Here is a 16,797-nt window from a genome sequence, read left to right on the forward strand (position 1 = left end):
CCATTTTGAAATGCACACAGCTGTGGGAGCAGCTGATGATTGAGGACTCAGGATTACTACTTTTCCTTTGTTGGGCAGTGCTCATGCTTTTCTTAATTTTTTGTTAGCTTGTCTGCTACATTTGTGTAATCTAGTCCTTTGCAAGTGGTCTGCCATTCCACCAAAAGCATTTCATTGCTCAGCCATGGCATTAATTCCTGTGGCAAGCAAGATAGGTAACTATTACATGTTGTTATTGTTGATGATGATCTGAGGCATAAAAAATAATCAGCTGAAAACAGACGCAGCTTTAGTTATCATTTTTCTTAAATTTGTCTGGCTCATTCTCAGTAACAGTGATTATTTGTCAGCACCATCCAGCAATATGTCAGGCAAACGACTTTGCAGTAGCAATGACCCCAGTCATTTCTGACTATGAATATTATAAGCAATTTCAAATTTCTCTAGGCGTAGTCCATGTGAGCACACATAATGTTTATAAGATGTGAACAGCAAAATAAATAAATAAAAATTGCAATGATAAAAAGAAGCTGTTACAGGTGGACCATGACGGCCTGCACGACCTGAATGTATTGGCCGATTGGCAGCACAAAGGTGGCGTCTACTGGGTGCGGTACATTCACGTAGAGCTGCTGGGGGACTCGCAACAAGCAGCGGCAAGCCTGCCTGCATCTTCATCTGCTCTCACGCAAGCTTCACAGTCACAGTCGGCTCTACGTGCTGGGGATCGAGTGCGAGTGCGGCCCACCGTTAGCCAGCCCAAGTACAAGTGGGGTTCAGTGACGCGCTCCAGCATTGGCACGGTCACCAGTGAGTGCTCTGCTTTGAGTGAGTCTACTGAGACAAAGCCGGGGGGCTGCTGGCAGGTCTCTCTCCATTTCCACCTACTAGTATTACTTCCCATCCTTCCTTCAGAAATATAAGTCTAGATATGCTTGTTAGGCACAATACTAGGTACAACTACTGTGTATTTCTTCAGTTGTGTTGCTGCAATGCCCCTTTTTTTTGTTTTTCTCGTATGCTTAAATTTGTTAACTCATGCAGTTTTACATCCTAAAGCTGCATAATGTGCTATAAGTGCCACAGTAGAAGGCACTGGACTAATTTTCACCACCTGTTGACCTCCTTTTTACATGCGCATAATCTGTGTGCAAGGGGCATTTTTGCTTTCTGCACCCATTTAAAGGGCGCCACTGCTGGGAGTCAAGCCTTCGATCTTTTGCTTAACATCAGACTGCTACAGCCACTCAGCCTCAAAGCAGGTGTTCTTGCATGCCTCAAGCTTGTAGGGTCTACAGTGCATCATCATCATCATCAGCCTGTTTTATGTCCACTGCAGGACGAAGGCCTCTTTCTGCGATCTCCAATTACCCCTGTCGTGCGCGGACCGATTCCAACTGGCGCCCGCGGATTTCCTAATTTCATCGCTCCACCTAGTCTTCTGTCGTCCTTGATTGTGTTTCCCTTCTCTTGGTACCCATTCTGTAACCCTAATGGTCCAGCAGTTATATAACCGATGCATTACATGACCTGCCCAACTCCATTTTTTTCTCTTAATGTCAATCAGATCATTGGCTATACCCGTTTGTTCTCTGATCCAAATCGCTCTCTTTCTGTCTCTTAACGTTATGCCTAGCAATCTTCATTCCATCACTTTTTGTGCGGTCCTTGTTCTCATGCTTCTTTGTCAGTCTCCAAGTCTCTGCTCCATATGTCAGCACTGGTAAAATGCACTGATTGTACACCTTCCTTTTCAGTGATAATGGTAAGCTTCCAGTCAGGAGCTGACAATGTCTGTCATGTGCGATCCAATCCATTTTTATTCTATGAATTTCCTCCTCGTAGAAGAACAGTGCAAGAGCAGTGTATTTAGGAACAAAGGACACAGCACACAGCATTGAAAACATACTAAAAGGTCATTTCTTGGTCCTTTTTATGCAACAATGACAACTAGCTGAAATACTACATACAGGAAATGTAACACGCTGGTAGAACATGCTGAGGAATTGAAGATGTCTGACTCGGCATGCAAGGATACTGAGCAAATAATGTTTGCCCATGCTGTAAGCAGACACCAAGGTCATTTGCGGGTGTAGTCTAGCAGACAGCATGTCCGAGCGACTGTGTTTGCTTGTGCCAGTGCTGCACTCCAAAGCCAAACAGGGAATCTTCTGCAGGTTAATCTTGCAGAGTGCACCGACGAGCACACAGCCGGTCGCACGCAGTGACATCCCAAAGCTGAAAAGGCTAAAGCAAGTTTTTCTTGTACCCAAGTTAGGGACTTCGTCAGGTGGAACTAGCATCAGAACACTCATGCCATCTCTCGTTTCACAGCTCATTAATTGTGGACACCAACTCCCACCATCACGTTTGTGTCATGCAATGAAGCCAAACCGCATGTTGCTTTGTGTCTCTAAGATCCAAAGATCCAAAATCAACACATTTATCTACAGTGCCTGAGTGCGTGAAATCTGATCAGCATACACTGTGAACGACACTAAGCAAAAGCTCTGTACATCGTCGTACGCAATACACAGGAGCTACTCTGTTGTTACCACTGCTTTGCCTAATACTATGTTAATATTCCTTAGCGAACTAAATGGCGATACCGTGGAAACAGATGACCCAATGCATGAGGTGAACGCTGTGTTTACTATGGAGGACAATCATGCAGAAAACATTGTGCAGACTAAAAAATAAAATATCCAGTGGTGAATTAGTGGTAAACGGAAGAGAAATGCACCTCTTTGAATTCACACCTCCTTAAGATCCCGGATCCATGATTTAAACCTTGTTCACATTGCAAAGTGTTGTTCAGGAGCTCACTCGACTCAGGTCCTGACTCTTTGAGGGGCAAAGTGCAACGGACGGTGGTCTGGAGCAAACCACCCTCAGTTGCACCACATACACACTTGCACGCACACACACACGCACACACCTCTACCACGTGACTGGCTTCCCATACTCCACTCATACACATTTTTTTTCACTTTGACACTTCTAATGGTAATGCATTAAAAAAGTTCTATGTGAGCAATGTAATGCTTTTAATTTTATTCATAAAAGATCACAAGTGTGGTTTGGAAGTTAATACGTTCACTAGTATTACTAAGCTGAGGAACTATGTCTGAATATTGTAGTGACTTTAGTCAACACAGGTTTATAAAAATAAACTATTTATTAAGGGACGAACTTGTGCCCAGGGCTAAAGAAGATACTCTGTTGTCTGCGCAGCAAAGGCAAACGAAAAACGTCCTCTGCCGTGAGCCACTGTCCTCCAACGCCGCTTGCGGCCTCTCTTGATGAAACCACACGCAGTCGTTTCCCATTGGTGGGGTAGCACCTTGGTGGGAGCTCGTGTGCATGCAGGCTGGCAGGCACGTGCACTCTGCAGGTCGTGATGGATGCTGGTGGTGTTTAGCTTTGTTGCAATGCTTGCAGTGTCCAAAGTGATCTGTGTGGTACTTGAATGCAGGCTACGTGGCACTATCCCTCCTCCTGATGTGCATCATCCCGATGCGTAAGAAAACAATGTACAGTGTACATGTTGCAAATGAGATAATTTGCATCATGGACGTCTTGCTGGGGGCTCCTATTTATCTGACGTAATAACATTTCATGCGCATAACATGTACCCGTTCCGTGGGGTTGCGTTGCCTTGAACACTCGTGTCCAGCAGACTTTACTTCATAAGTAAGGTCACTAAGTCGGTGAACTACTTCATAGGGCCCAAAATATCGACAAAGGAGTATTTTGGATTGCCCACAGCCTGTTGGAAGGCTGAATGACATCGTATTCGAGCATTTCGCTTACTTAGTTCTTGATAATCTCTCTCTCTTTTGGCGAGGCTCGATACGGATGCTGGCATACCAGTCTGGTTGTCTCTTCTGCTATAATTCTGTGCCTTGCAATATTCGTGCACTGCACTTCTAAAGAACTAGAGAAACACTCAGCAAAATCTTGTATCAGGCTGTGTAACTGTTGCTTTTGAAGCGCTGAAAGGTTCGGATTGATGGCAATTACCTCACAGACGTTGCTGGTTGTCGGCACAGCTGCTGATGCTAGCTCTAGGCTGCCTAATTCATGAGGAAGATATTTGTGCACCCGTTACGGAACTGAACGACTCCTCGTGCCACACACACATTTCTGTTCAGGAAAAGTTTTCGTTGTTCAGGAAAAGTTTGTTTCGTGTTGCTACCTGCTATACCTTGGTAGTTATTGAATGTGTCATTTTTGACGAGAACTATTACACTGCTGCGTGGCGGTACAGTTACATCGTCATCGACGACTTGCAGTAGAGTGACATATGGTTCTCCCGATTCTTCCCAGGTTATAGCTTGTTTGGTTGAGAATGATACGCTTGACTTCTATAAGTGGATAATGGCGCCATTAGCCTTAAGAAAATCTATTCCAAGTATAACATCCCTCGAGCATTTCAAAAGTACTACGAAATCACCAACCTATGTAAATCCTCATATCTGACCTGCTGTGCGTATCTGAGGTCCATTCCGCTCCGTCAAAACTTTCTTTAGCTTCTTTGCCAGTTTATAGCTTATCACTGAATAATCTGCCCCTGTGTCAACGCATTCATCTCAAACCCAGCAATAAGCAAAGGCAAGTCTGAAGCTATTTTCTCATTACTGCACTTCTTTACCTGGAACCAATCGTCTATGTCACCCTGGCACCGCAGTGGACGATCTTCGCATGTCTCATTGTTAGCAGCCTCGCCTCCACAAGTCACTTGCTTCAGTTTTCCGGCTTTGGGCTAGGCGAACAATGCCTAGCTGTGCTTGAAGAGGCAAGTTGGCTTGGCGATCGGTAATGCATAGGGTATAGCGACTGCGATTATTGATGACGAGATGTGCTTAAACTCTGATGCGTACATAAGTACTCCTCGATGTCGTATGGTCTTTCACCGTTTCCGGGGCATGGTGCATTCATAGGAAATGCTCTAAGACCAGCTTGACGGTACAGGCAAAATCGGTACAGAGGACCAGCCTCTCCACAGTGAAAACACAGAGGTCTACAGTCGGCGTCACACCACACGTCACTTTTCCAGGGCCTTGTCTCAGCCATACAGGGTGCATTGTGTGCTATCGGTAGGTAGTTACTTGGCCTCGCGATGGGCGCACTGTGAACGATGGGCACACTGTGAACGATGGGCACACTGTGAACGATGGGTGCACTGTGAACAACGGGTCACCTGAGCATGTCGGAGTACGTTGGCGTCAGTCATGCTGGTGTTGGCTCACACTGTGGTTCCCGTATGGCTTGCGTCACTTCGCTTCTGATGATATCGACGGTAGACGGTTCCAGAAGAGCTTCATGAAACAGCATCTTGCATAGCTCTTCCCTGACTACAGACTTGACGAATTCCTGCAGTGTATGCAGATTATTCTCAATTCACACAAAAAACATATCTGTGGACGCACAGCTTAGGCCGCGGTTGTATTGCCAGGCTCGCTGCTGAAGCATCATTTCAATCGTTGTTGCTTCCGATCGAAACTCAACAACGGTGCGTGGCAGATTGCGAATGAGACCTGTGTTGTAGCCAGGAAGGAAGAGCGAGACGGCCAGATGAGGAGTCACATACGCACACGTTTAAAGGTCTCTCCGACATGTTCTATCTCAAGAAGAAGAAGAAGAGCACGCGCTGCCAGATCGCCGACCACGCGTAGTCACGGGGAACTATGTCTCCCCACTTTCACTAGATGGCAGCATATACAACAACCTGCGAAAAGCTCTTGCTTTACTCCACACACGAGATGGTGCACCTTTTTGTTTTTGCTCATGTTGGGGTCAGCGCGCTTGAAAAGGCAGGACATGTCCTCCATGTACATGGCCACACTTTCATTCGTGCACTGATTCTGTGCATGAAGAGCAGTTTCTGCCATGTCCCTGCAATCATTGCTACCATACGTAGTCAGCAGCTGCCACTGAAAGTCTTCCCAAGCTGACAGAGAAGCCTCATGGTTTTCGTACCACGCTCGTGCCGAGTCTTCTAAAGCAAAGTACACAGTGTGCAGCTTGCGTTCTTCACTCCATTCGTTCTACCTTTCTACTCTCTCGAAATGGTCCAACCAGTCCTCGGAGTCTTTGAACGAGTCACTGTGGAAGGTTTGTGGTGTGATAGGTTGGCTCACGGTGAGTTGTGCCAGTGGAACTTGGCTGGTCATGGTAGCGGTGTCAGTTGGCGCCCTTGCTGCAAAGAGAAGAGGACCGAATCCTGGCGAATCCCCTCGAAGACGACGGCTGATCCATTCGTGCACTGGCGTCAGTTCCACGGGTTCCAATTGCGAAGGATCAGGAGTACGCTCTCTTTGGTCTGCGGGGCTCGGTATCATACCCCGCACCTCCACCAGAAAGGTAGCCACTTTAGTCAACACAGGCTTATGAAACTATATATTAAGGGGCAAACTTGTGCACAGAGCTAAAGAAGATCATTCTGTCACCTGCGCAGCGAAGGCAGATGAAAAACGTCCTCTGCCGCGAGCTACGGTCCTCCAATGCCACTTGCACCCTCTCTTGATGAAACCACATGCAGTCGTTTCCCATTCGTGGGGTTGCACCTCAGTGGGAGCTCGTGCGCACGCAGGCTGGTAGGCAGGTGCACTCCTCGTGTCGTGATGGACACTGGTGGTGTTTCGCTTTGTTGCAATGTTTGCGGTGTCCAAAGCGATCTGTGTGGTACTTGAATGCAGGCTGCATGGCAATATATATGTCTATGTCTATGAATATAGCATACGTCTGGGGCAGTTTTAAAGTCGCTGCTTTCACCTGAACTTTGTGGCTCTTTGCACAGTCTGCGGTACTTGAATTAACAAAGAAGGCAAAACAAGAGGCTGTGTCATTGTAGGAAGTACCAAATGCCCAAGATATGAATTCTAGGGAGCTTTTGTAAGCCCTCTGAAATCCAAGTTATTAATTTTGTGTATCTTAAAATTTATAAGTGTAGAATCTATTTAGCCCTGAGAGTGTTACTGAGCCAAGATTGTTTAAATGCATTTTGAGCAATGCTGTAAATAATATTGCCTTTCTTCTCCGGTGACAAATCTTAGCATTACAGTGGAACCCTGGTTATACATCCCCCGGTTTTGCGATGACCCGGGATTTATGATCGCAGTCCCGGAGAAGTCCTTATAGAAGCAATGCATTAAAAACCCCGCTTATCCGACGCAATTTTACGCATGGCCCATGTTATATGACGACTCTCGCGAAGCGCAGGATAGAACGGCGGACGAAAGAAAAGTGCCCCAGATCTCTTTCCTCGCTCTGTCTCTCGCCATGCAGAGCGCTTGACAACGCTCGACCGGTTCACTCCGGCGCAGCTTTCTTCCCTGCCTTGTCTCATCGTTAGTTTCTCTCTCCCCCACCAGTAGCAGCCCGTGACGCTCGCTGTGCTGAAATAGCGCCTTTTCTTCTCCACAATCACTTTCTCCCTCTCTTCTCGGCGGCGTCGCCTCTCATCACATTTGGGAAGCGTTTCTCTCCTTCCAGTTTCCCAGCAGCAGATCACCGACAAGGTAGCGCGGGGAGGCCTAGGTTTATTGCACGTGTTCTTCGTCGTAATCCTAGCGACCAGCGTTCAGCGGAGGTTTTGAGTTGTGTGGAGCAATGCAACGCACGATGTCCTGAAAGCGGACAGTTCTGTGAGACAGGCAATAAGCTGAATATTATGGACGAAACGGAAAAGCGGCATGGAGCCACGAAAACCAGCATTGCTCAGGACCTTAAGATACCCGAATCTTTGCTTAAGACGATCCTGGCATACAAAGCGGTGATATTGAAGAATGCCAACAAGTTCTGGCTCAAGCAGAAAGCGACAAAAGAAGGACAGCATAAGAATTTAGAATAAGTTCTCGTCAAGTGGCTGCATCAAGCACGGAGCTCTGCGATCAATGTTGACGCCATCATTCTAAAAGAAAAGGCGGACCTTGTGGCATTGTGTCTGGGCATCGACGACTTTGAGGCATCGAACGGGTGGCTGGATCGCTTTAAAAGATGAAATAGGATTGTGTACAGCCGCTCCTGCGGAGAAAGCACGTCCGTGGATGTTTCAACGGTGAACGAGTGGATGGAGTCACTGTAGGAGATGATTGCTGCATACAAGCCCTGCGATGTTTTCAACGCCGATGAGAGCGGTAGTTTTTACCATATGCAGCCCGAGCAAACCCTTGCGTTTAAGGGTGACAGCTGTCATGGTGGCAAGCGTAGTAAAGAGCGTGTGATGGCACTATTCTGTGCTAACGAGGACGGTTCTGAGAGGTTGCCCGTGCTCGTTGTTGGAAAGTTTGCAAAGCCATGGTGCTTTAAGAGCTTGAAGACGCTGCCGTGCAGCTACAACTTCAACAAAAAGGTGTGCATGACGTCTTCACTCTTCAGCAATTTTTTGCAGCAGCTGAATAACAAAATTGGTGCTAAGGCGAGGAAAATATTGCTTTTCGTGGACAACGCATTGTGCTGTGCCACCCACCCGATATGTCCAGCCTGAGGAACATAAGGGTTGTTTTTTTTTCCGCCCAACTGCACAAGCCAACTGCAGCCGCTGGATGCCGGGATCATTAAGTGCGTCAAGCAAGGGTATCGGAAGCGGTTAGGGCAGTGTCGGCTGGCGGCTACGGAGTGCAGCGAGTCGGAAAAAAATATCACTGTGCTCGACGTCATGCATTTTATTGCCAGTTCGTGGAACGCAGTGTCGCGAAGCACAATTGCTAACTCATTCAAGCACTGGTGGCTTTAAGCGAGAGACTACCGTAAAAACTGGACTATAGGTCGGACCGGAATATAGGTCGATCCCCCAACTAACGAATTCTAAAAATGAAAAAAATCTTTTTCAATGGCAAAAGTACCGAAAGACACCCTTACCTTGAAGCAAATGCGACTCATGCACAATAGTGACAGTATTTATTTAAATGCTGCTCGCATGTGCACCCGGCCAATTTTTAACAGTATCGCGCGACCGTCGACCCGCGTGCTTGTCAGCACCTTATTAACGGCGCTGAGCGGCGAAACAAACGAGATACGCGCATGTGTACACGTGCGCTTACTTTCGCTATTTGGCCGCTCCGTGCCGTGGTGATAAGGTGCTGACAAACACACGGGTCGATGGTCGCGCTATACTGTTAAAAATTGGCCGGGTGTACAGTACGCAGAAGGGCACGAAGTGCGCAAGCGCTACTGCGAATCAGAGCAATGCGTTTGATTAGAGTGGTCCGAACTAGAGTCGTATGACGAGTGCTTCTCGCTGCCCAGTCCAGAGGCGCGTGCGATCTCTACCGCTTTCAAACGGATGCATTCGGCTGTCACAGGCAGCGATCTTACACACAGCTCCCGGACGAACTCCGCAACCTTGTCTTCCAGTTTTGCGGTCCGCTGCGGTCCGCCCACGAGATGACGTTTTCTGTTGGTTTGCTGCTTCTGTCTCCGCCAGTACCGAATGCTCTTTTCAGGTACTCCAAATTCGAGCTGTGCCGCGAGGTTGCCGTGGGCTTCTGTGCACTCAATCGCCGTTTTCTTGAAGGTGACAGCGACTTGTCGTCGGGTTCCGCTCATTTTGAAACGAAATGTGAAAAAGCAGCCTTTAACCAATATAACTTTGGGACAATGTAAACGCAAATTGGCGGTGCTACAATATCGGCACGACGCGCTGCTGGTGATGGTGACGGTGAAGGCGCTTCTTTACTTCATCCACCCATTGTTGCAAGACTTCCGTAGTTTTTCCGCCAATGTCCGTGATATAAGACGAGGGTCGACTTTTCGCAATAGTTCTTTGAAAAAAAGTTCAACCTATATTCCGGTTTTTACGGTGCCTCCTCTGCTAGGGACGCAACAACCTCGATGCCACTCGAGGCTGATGCAGGCTTCGCCGATGAGGATTTCGAGGGTTTAAACCTCACCGCGACCTTCACCGAGTACGTAGAGGCTGACGACAACGTTGCGATCTGTGGCGAGGTGTCGCTGGATGACGCCATCGAGAAGGCTTTGCCTAGTGCCGACACCGCTGCAACATCGGACAAGGACAACGACGACGCCACAGATGCCGTGCCTGTGCCTACCACGTTTGCCGAGGTGCTATGGCACATAGACGGCATCCAGAACTGCATCTGTTCATGCGACGCCGCAGATGACCTCCTTTCAGACGTTGCCCAACTCGAGCGAAAGCTCTTGCTTCATGGATCAAACAAGGTCCAAAAGAAACTTACCGACTTTGTTTAAAGTTCGCGCCAGCTGGCGGGAATCGCCGCAGTGGGCAGTGGGGTGCCGTAAAGGTTCGTTTGAATAAAGCATGATTGTTACCTGTACTGCAGCATTAATTCGTATCACATTTACTTTTTGGGGAATTTGGGTTTCCAAGCCCTGCAGAGTATGTTAGTAGTTTACATTTAAGTTTCTCGTAAATCCATCGCACGAAATAAGTAGTATTTTTATAGGCATAATTTATGTTCGGATTTTACGACACCCGCATTTTACTAGTAACTACACTTTCTCGCGGTCCCGAGAAGGTCGTATAGTCGGGGTTCCACTGTACTTTGTTACCTTCTCCTTATCGCACCTTCTCTTTTTTTTTTTTCTTATTGTAGAGGAAAGTGGAGCATAGTCTTGCTTTGTACGTTTTATGTTTTCGCAGATGTCAGCCGCAATGGCCGTGATGTCACTGTCGACTTCCCACAACAGTCAAATTGGATGGGGCTGGTCTCTGAGATGGAACGTGTATCTATCATTCATGAAAACATTGTGTGAGTGTATTTTTCTCTCTTATGCACCTATTTGACTTGGGGTTTTGTTGGAGGAATTGACCCATATTTGATACTGTTATGAAAGGCCAACCTTAATGGAAGCATTGACTATCTAGTTATTTTTGTTTTGCATTACTTAAATTTTCTCTGACTTTGCAGCTGTGATGGCTGTGAAACATGCCCTATAGTTGGAACCCGATTCAAGTGCCGCTTCTGCAGGAACTACAACTTTTGTGAAAGGTGCTTCAAAACAAATCAGGTCCACAAGCATCCCTTCAATGAGATATCCCGAGTTGGTAAGCAATTGTTGATGAAATGTTGAAATTGTTACTGCTAGTATCAATGGTTTGTTAATAATGTGCTGACTCTTATGTGTTGCCTTAATGTACACACTTCTGTATGAATTCACATGCATGTTAATAGCCATACATTTATCTCTTTAAGTGTGATGATCCACAGCAGAGGCCGCATTTCTATGGGGGGGAAATGCAAAAACAGCCATGTACTTAGATTTAGGTGCACATTAAAGAACCCCAGATGGTCAAAATTTATCCAGAGTCCCCCCCTACAGCGTGCCTCATGGTGAGATCATGGTTTTGGCATGTAAAACCCCATAATATAAAAGTGTGATGATGATTGTGCATTTTTACAGTTTTATACACAATTAAGCACTCACATTTGCTTCTGGAAGAGCGTCCTGCAAATACAAACAGATTGCCCATTGTTACTTTTCTGTGTCTTTCAGTTGTTGGGACAGGATTGCTGACTTCTCAGCAAGTTTTCATATTTAGTATGAAAGTGAAGAATGGGCATAGCTCCTAAAGCTTAAGTTCATGTGAAAAAGAAAAGTATTTTCTGCAAATAATTTTCTTCTTAATATTTCAATGAATTTTTTACAGTGATATTTGCAGCAACATGTAGCATGTTGTCTAACTACTTGAAGGTATTTTTTTTTTTCTTTTTCACAGGTCTTTCACATCTGTGAACATGACAGAAAAACTTCAGCTTTTCTGTCATTGTTCATTAGGCTCTGGTAACACTATGGTTTGGTTGCAGGTGCTTTGCCAACGTATGGAGGATACCCAGGGGAGTGCTCTTATAAGAAGAGGTCAGTAGATGGTGAAAGCCGGTATGGTGGTCCTGTAGCCTTGCTGGACAAGTGGGGTCACTGTGTCAAGGCCTTGACGGTCTCGTCAAGTGAGAGCAATGCCAATTGCCTCATCGATGGCACTCGATCAGCCTGGCAGAGCTGTGGCCCACGGGGGAAGGTGAGAATGTGGCAGGTTTAGCCTGAATTTGGGTAACTCGATTGTGCAGAGCGACCAGTTCTTTCTGCAGTTCTCATTAGGAGGCAGCATTGTTGACACAGAGTATGAGCAATGTCATCTGAAGTTTGGCATTGTTCAAGGAAGCAAAATTTTCATGCCTTGCGCTTTCGAAACTCACGAGCTTGTGGTTGCATGATAGCTTGAAGTACAAGCTGTACCATTTCTTTTGTGTTTTAACCTTTGTAGTTGTTCAGTAAATTCTAGGAACCCTAGATGAGATTTACTGCATTATAAGTACACCGGCATAGAAAAATGGCTTCTGCAAGAAGGCATCTGCTTCGTCACTTGGTGTAAGCTTGCAGGTGGAAGGCCTGCTATGTTTCCAGTAAAAGAAGCATACACAGGGAAATGTGCAGCAGTACACACTCCTTTTGGCAGATGGTAGCTAACATGATGCCTCCACATGGGTTCATTGTCACATGGGGCAAGTGGGCATTGTTCTGTTCTTTCACTTGGTAAAAAAATACTTCTTTCAAGCTCTGTCCTCTACTCAGTGGTAGGTCAGACTGCCAAGTTGTGCAGTGAAATTGCCTTGGTATTCTCCTGAAGGGTTTGTCGAGAATCATCACAATAAAACTTAGACTATGGCATTTTCTTGTTGCAGCACTGGATACGATTGGAGATGCACCCTGGCATCCTTATTGAGCGTTTGTGGATGACAGTTGACCCAGCAGACTCGAGCTACATGCCTTCATTGATAGTTGTGAGCGGCGGACCGTGTCTCACGTGGATGTCCGAACTGCGCACCATCCATGTTGAGTCGACGGACAGCCAGATCACTCTCCTTTCTGAAATGCGAGAGGTTAGTATGAATGCTTATAATTTGAACCGTTATTCATTATGTGCCTGTGGATGCCTGAAAGGCCAAGATAGGTGTAATGAGATGTTTGATGAGCTAGTAAAGGACTTTTGCTTCCTCCAGCTGAACAGTCTGTGGTTTCGCTTATAATTTATGGCCCAAAAGTAGGCAGCAAACAGATGGACTCGTTAAGTATAACCCCTCTAACATGAATTCTGTTAAGCTAGATCGTCCTAATCTAAATAGCTAAGGAACTTTGTTTACTCTCCCCTTGGTTCGCGTTACTTCTATTAACATGAAATTTTTCTAGAAAGATAAGGAAAAAAGCAAAAACTCTTGTGTACTTAAGGTATAGGTGTACGTTGAACTACCACATGTGGTCAAAATTATAGCAGAGCCCTCCACCACCTTATAGTCCTAGTGTTGCTTTTGTATGTTAAGTAAAACCTATCAATGAACGCAATTGTTAAAAGCTGGACAGATCTTCAGGGTCTTTTCAGCCTGTTCATAAGTGGAGTCTACATACATTGCAAGTTTCTGAATAGCCAACAGAGCGTTTGCTGTCTCTTTCTTATTTGTCACCTAGACATGATCATCACAATGTTTGTGTAGTAGAATAACTGGCTCTTCCTTTCACCTGCACTATTATAACTATCATGATGACACATGATAACATGCCCAGCAAGAGAGCATGGGTAAAGGCACCATAAAAGAAATATTATTGCTCCTGATGGAAACCTCGTGATGCAGTTGTCACAGCTAATGGTCACTGGGTTGCATAAAAAAAATTTTAAATATAGTTTGCTAAGTATGTCACAGCAGCACAGTGATGGAATCATTTCATATTTTTTGTGTTCAATTTGTTTGCTTTGCAGTACTACCGGTTCATTGAGATTGGAATTCGTGAGTGCCGGAGCTTTGGCATTGATTGCAAAGTGCATGGCCTTTCCATTTTGGGACGCCATCGTGGGGATGATGAAGACTTCTCACCGACGTTTCCTTACCTTGCTTCGGACTGGGAGGACACTGAGGATGCTGTCATGGGCACGCAGCAGCAGTCACAGAGAGCTGCCCGAGCCTCTGAGAACTTCAAGGACTTTCAGACGAAGGTTTTTGTTTGGGGCCTCAATGACAAAGACCAGCTAGGAGGACTGAAAGGTTCAAAGGTGGGCAGCACCTGTTGCTCGCAGGTGGTTCATTTTCATTCACAGTTCCAACTCCTTGCCTCACAGAAGTGCATGACTGCCTTTCAACATGTTGGAAGTCGTATTACATGTATGGTATAACACAACAAAACAAGCATCATTTGTAAGTGATAGTATCATGACACTGGGACTAGCTTATGTAAGAAATATTATGCTGCTATAAATTTATGTGCTTAACCACCGCTTCACTGAATCACTCAAACAGACAAGATATAGTATTATTACCTTGCAGCACTTTACTATTATAAATTAGGGAAATGTTCTTAGCCAAGCATATGAGATGGTGAAATACTAAGTGAGAGGAAGTGATCAGTATGTGTGCATGAATCAGTGGGTATTTTCAAGATTATCTGACTCTTTATGCCAGGCAAGAGATAAGCACATAAAAAAGCATTTATAGCTGGAGGTGTTTGCATGCCAAAAGTTTTGAGTTCATGGTAACTCATCAGGTAATGTGGTTAATATTTTTTGTACTTGCATAATACATAATTTCGCATCTCAGATAATTATGTGTTTTGAAACTAGGACACTCAGCACAGTGGGCGCTCTACTGTTTCGCCTGTATATTTTCAGAGACATCATATTTTGACCGTCATAAAAATTTCTTTCCTCAGGTGAAACTGCCTCAATTTTCAGAAGCCATTTCATGCTTGAAGCCATTGCACATAGCTGGAGGTTCAAAAAGTCTTTTCATTGGTAAGGCTTCATGATATTTATTGTTTAGCTGAAGTGAGCCAGTTTAGTTTGTTTCTTTCAATCATAAAGATGGAATTGTTTGCGCATAGTTTGTGATTTTGTTGCTAACGGCTCTGTCGGACTGTGTGACAAGTTAGTCAACCCTGACTACAAACAACATGTTAACGGCGCTCCAAAGCACCAAAACTTTCAAGGATCGATATTTGTGTCATGCACTCTTATTATTGTTGGTCGTTCCATATGACGAAACTGCTGACAGCACAGTTACACATCTTTGTAAAAAGTGTTATGCCAATGAAACAGTTCCTTAACTCTTTCGTTACCGCGCCTATTCAAATTGATCACCGCTGATTGATGCTTTAGATAGCAGATTTCAACATGTTGGAACCGTTTCTTAGACGGCCATCCAGTAGTTAGTACAGGCACTGAACTTTCAGAATCAGTTTAAATTTTTTCGCTCCAGCAGTGTTGTGATTTTTGACAGACTTTTCTGCGAGCTAATGTTTGTATGTTGTAGGGAAAAGAGGCGTGGCTGTCACCTTCTGCCACGCTCGAGAAAAAAGCATCCTGCTCAAAATTACACTGCACTAGCATCAAAATTTTGTAATCAAATGTCTCCCAGAAAGTCAAGAATTAAATTATAACGCCGGCTTTGCCGTCCGACAGTGCCAAGCAGTGATAATTAAGCGAAAATGACACTAGCTGTTCACTAGTGAGCTTTGCTTTGGAGTCCGAGTCGTGTTATTCTGCCAAAGTGTATTTCTGAAGGTCAGCCGCATGTCCAACATGTGGACCTGGCATTTTCAAACAGTTTCCAAGAGTTTTGGTTCCACTTCTTGAGTAAAATTTAGGCAAGGGGCGCTGCAGGTGTCACTGCGTAGTTGTCAAAAGTCGCTCCCATGGCGTCGTCCTGCATGGCTGTGTCGCAACAAAAGCGTTGTGCTCAAAACTATGCCGCACCCGCACTTCAATTTAGGAATGCGAACTCTAGTTATGATTCTAAAGGTGACATCAAAGAAGATTCAAGCTCTGACGGCAACAATGTTTTAAAAAGTTAGTATGATACATTTGCAGCTGTTCACCGGCGAGTTTCCTTTACGGCCTTGAGCAGTCTTCTTCCTTGTGCGCACTTACCTGCCAATCTTTTTGCACAACCTGAGAGCTGTACTGATTATCTCCAGGGTGCATACTTTGCTTGGTTATTATGTGCTGCCATCGGCAGCAAAGAAACTTCTCTTCACGTCAAGAAAACCGCCCACAGCACATCTTGGCCCAGCATTATGGATCGGAGCAAGACTGTTTATAACGGCGTGGGATTGCTTTCTGCTCTTTTTCTCTGCAGAGGTGATAAAGACAATCTGCAAAAATGTAAACAGATATGCTTGGATGCATTATCTTATAGTTGCCCAGTTACGCTGAGACCGATTAGTTCTGGAAGAGGCACATGACTCTAGGCGAGCTGGTGAAGTAGGTTCCTTGGAGTTCTCATCAGACCATCCTCACAAGACGCCAAAAAGGCGAAACTGCAAAATTTGTTACAAGGACCACAAAGTTGAACAAAAACCAGATGTTTTGTGGGAAAAGTCTGGAGTGTACCTATGCTTCACAAAATCCAGGAACTGCTTCACTGCATGGCATGAGCAATGAACTGGTCTTAGTTTCTTTTTTGTATACGGAGAACAGCATTGTATTGAGCATTTATTTTTTCAGGCACTATTCCTGGGTTATTTATCTTAGAAATGTCTATTCTGAATTTCCTTTGATATTAATGTTTTTGTAGATATGTCTTTTTATTGTTGTTTTTATCAGCTGGCAGCAAAAATGGCACTTTCTAGAATTTTTATGTTTTACGTAATAAGTTATTTTTGGGGGGGGGGGGGGGGGGGCAACTTCTGTTTTTGGAAGAAACACTTCATTATGTGCAATATGCTATCGGGCAATGTGTGCTGGAATATTATTTGTAGTGGTAAATAATTTTTTTTTCTGAGAACTATAAAAAACTACCATTTTCTCGCTGTAACGAAAGAGTTAAG

At 45.2% G+C, this 16,797-nt stretch overlaps 1 protein-coding gene across 8 annotated transcripts in view; it reads left to right on the forward strand.

The window, feature by feature from the left end:
• Positions 1 to 16,797, forward strand: part of HERC2 (E3 ubiquitin-protein ligase HERC2) — a 180,132-nt gene that overhangs the window by 117,754 nt on the left and 45,581 nt on the right. For 4 of the 8 annotated variants that reach the window (XM_055073822.2, XM_055073823.2, XM_055073827.2 and 1 more), the window contains 7 exons: positions 531 to 828; positions 10,628 to 10,736; positions 10,896 to 11,032; positions 11,793 to 12,004; positions 12,669 to 12,866; positions 13,739 to 14,029; positions 14,683 to 14,764. In XM_055073822.2, the coding sequence (XP_054929797.1) occupies positions 531 to 828; positions 10,628 to 10,736; positions 10,896 to 11,032; positions 11,793 to 12,004; positions 12,669 to 12,866; positions 13,739 to 14,029; positions 14,683 to 14,764 (1,327 nt within the window). The remainder of the gene's footprint in view (positions 1 to 530; positions 829 to 10,627; positions 10,737 to 10,895; positions 11,033 to 11,792; positions 12,005 to 12,668; positions 12,867 to 13,738; positions 14,030 to 14,682; positions 14,765 to 16,797) is intronic. The other 4 variants (XM_055073824.2, XM_050183007.3, XM_055073825.2 and 1 more) reach the window with 3 other exon arrangements.

Source organism: Dermacentor andersoni, chromosome 4 (assembly GCF_023375885.2).
Source record: "Dermacentor andersoni chromosome 4, qqDerAnde1_hic_scaffold, whole genome shotgun sequence".
Lineage (NCBI taxonomy): Eukaryota > Metazoa > Arthropoda > Arachnida > Ixodida > Ixodidae > Dermacentor > Dermacentor andersoni.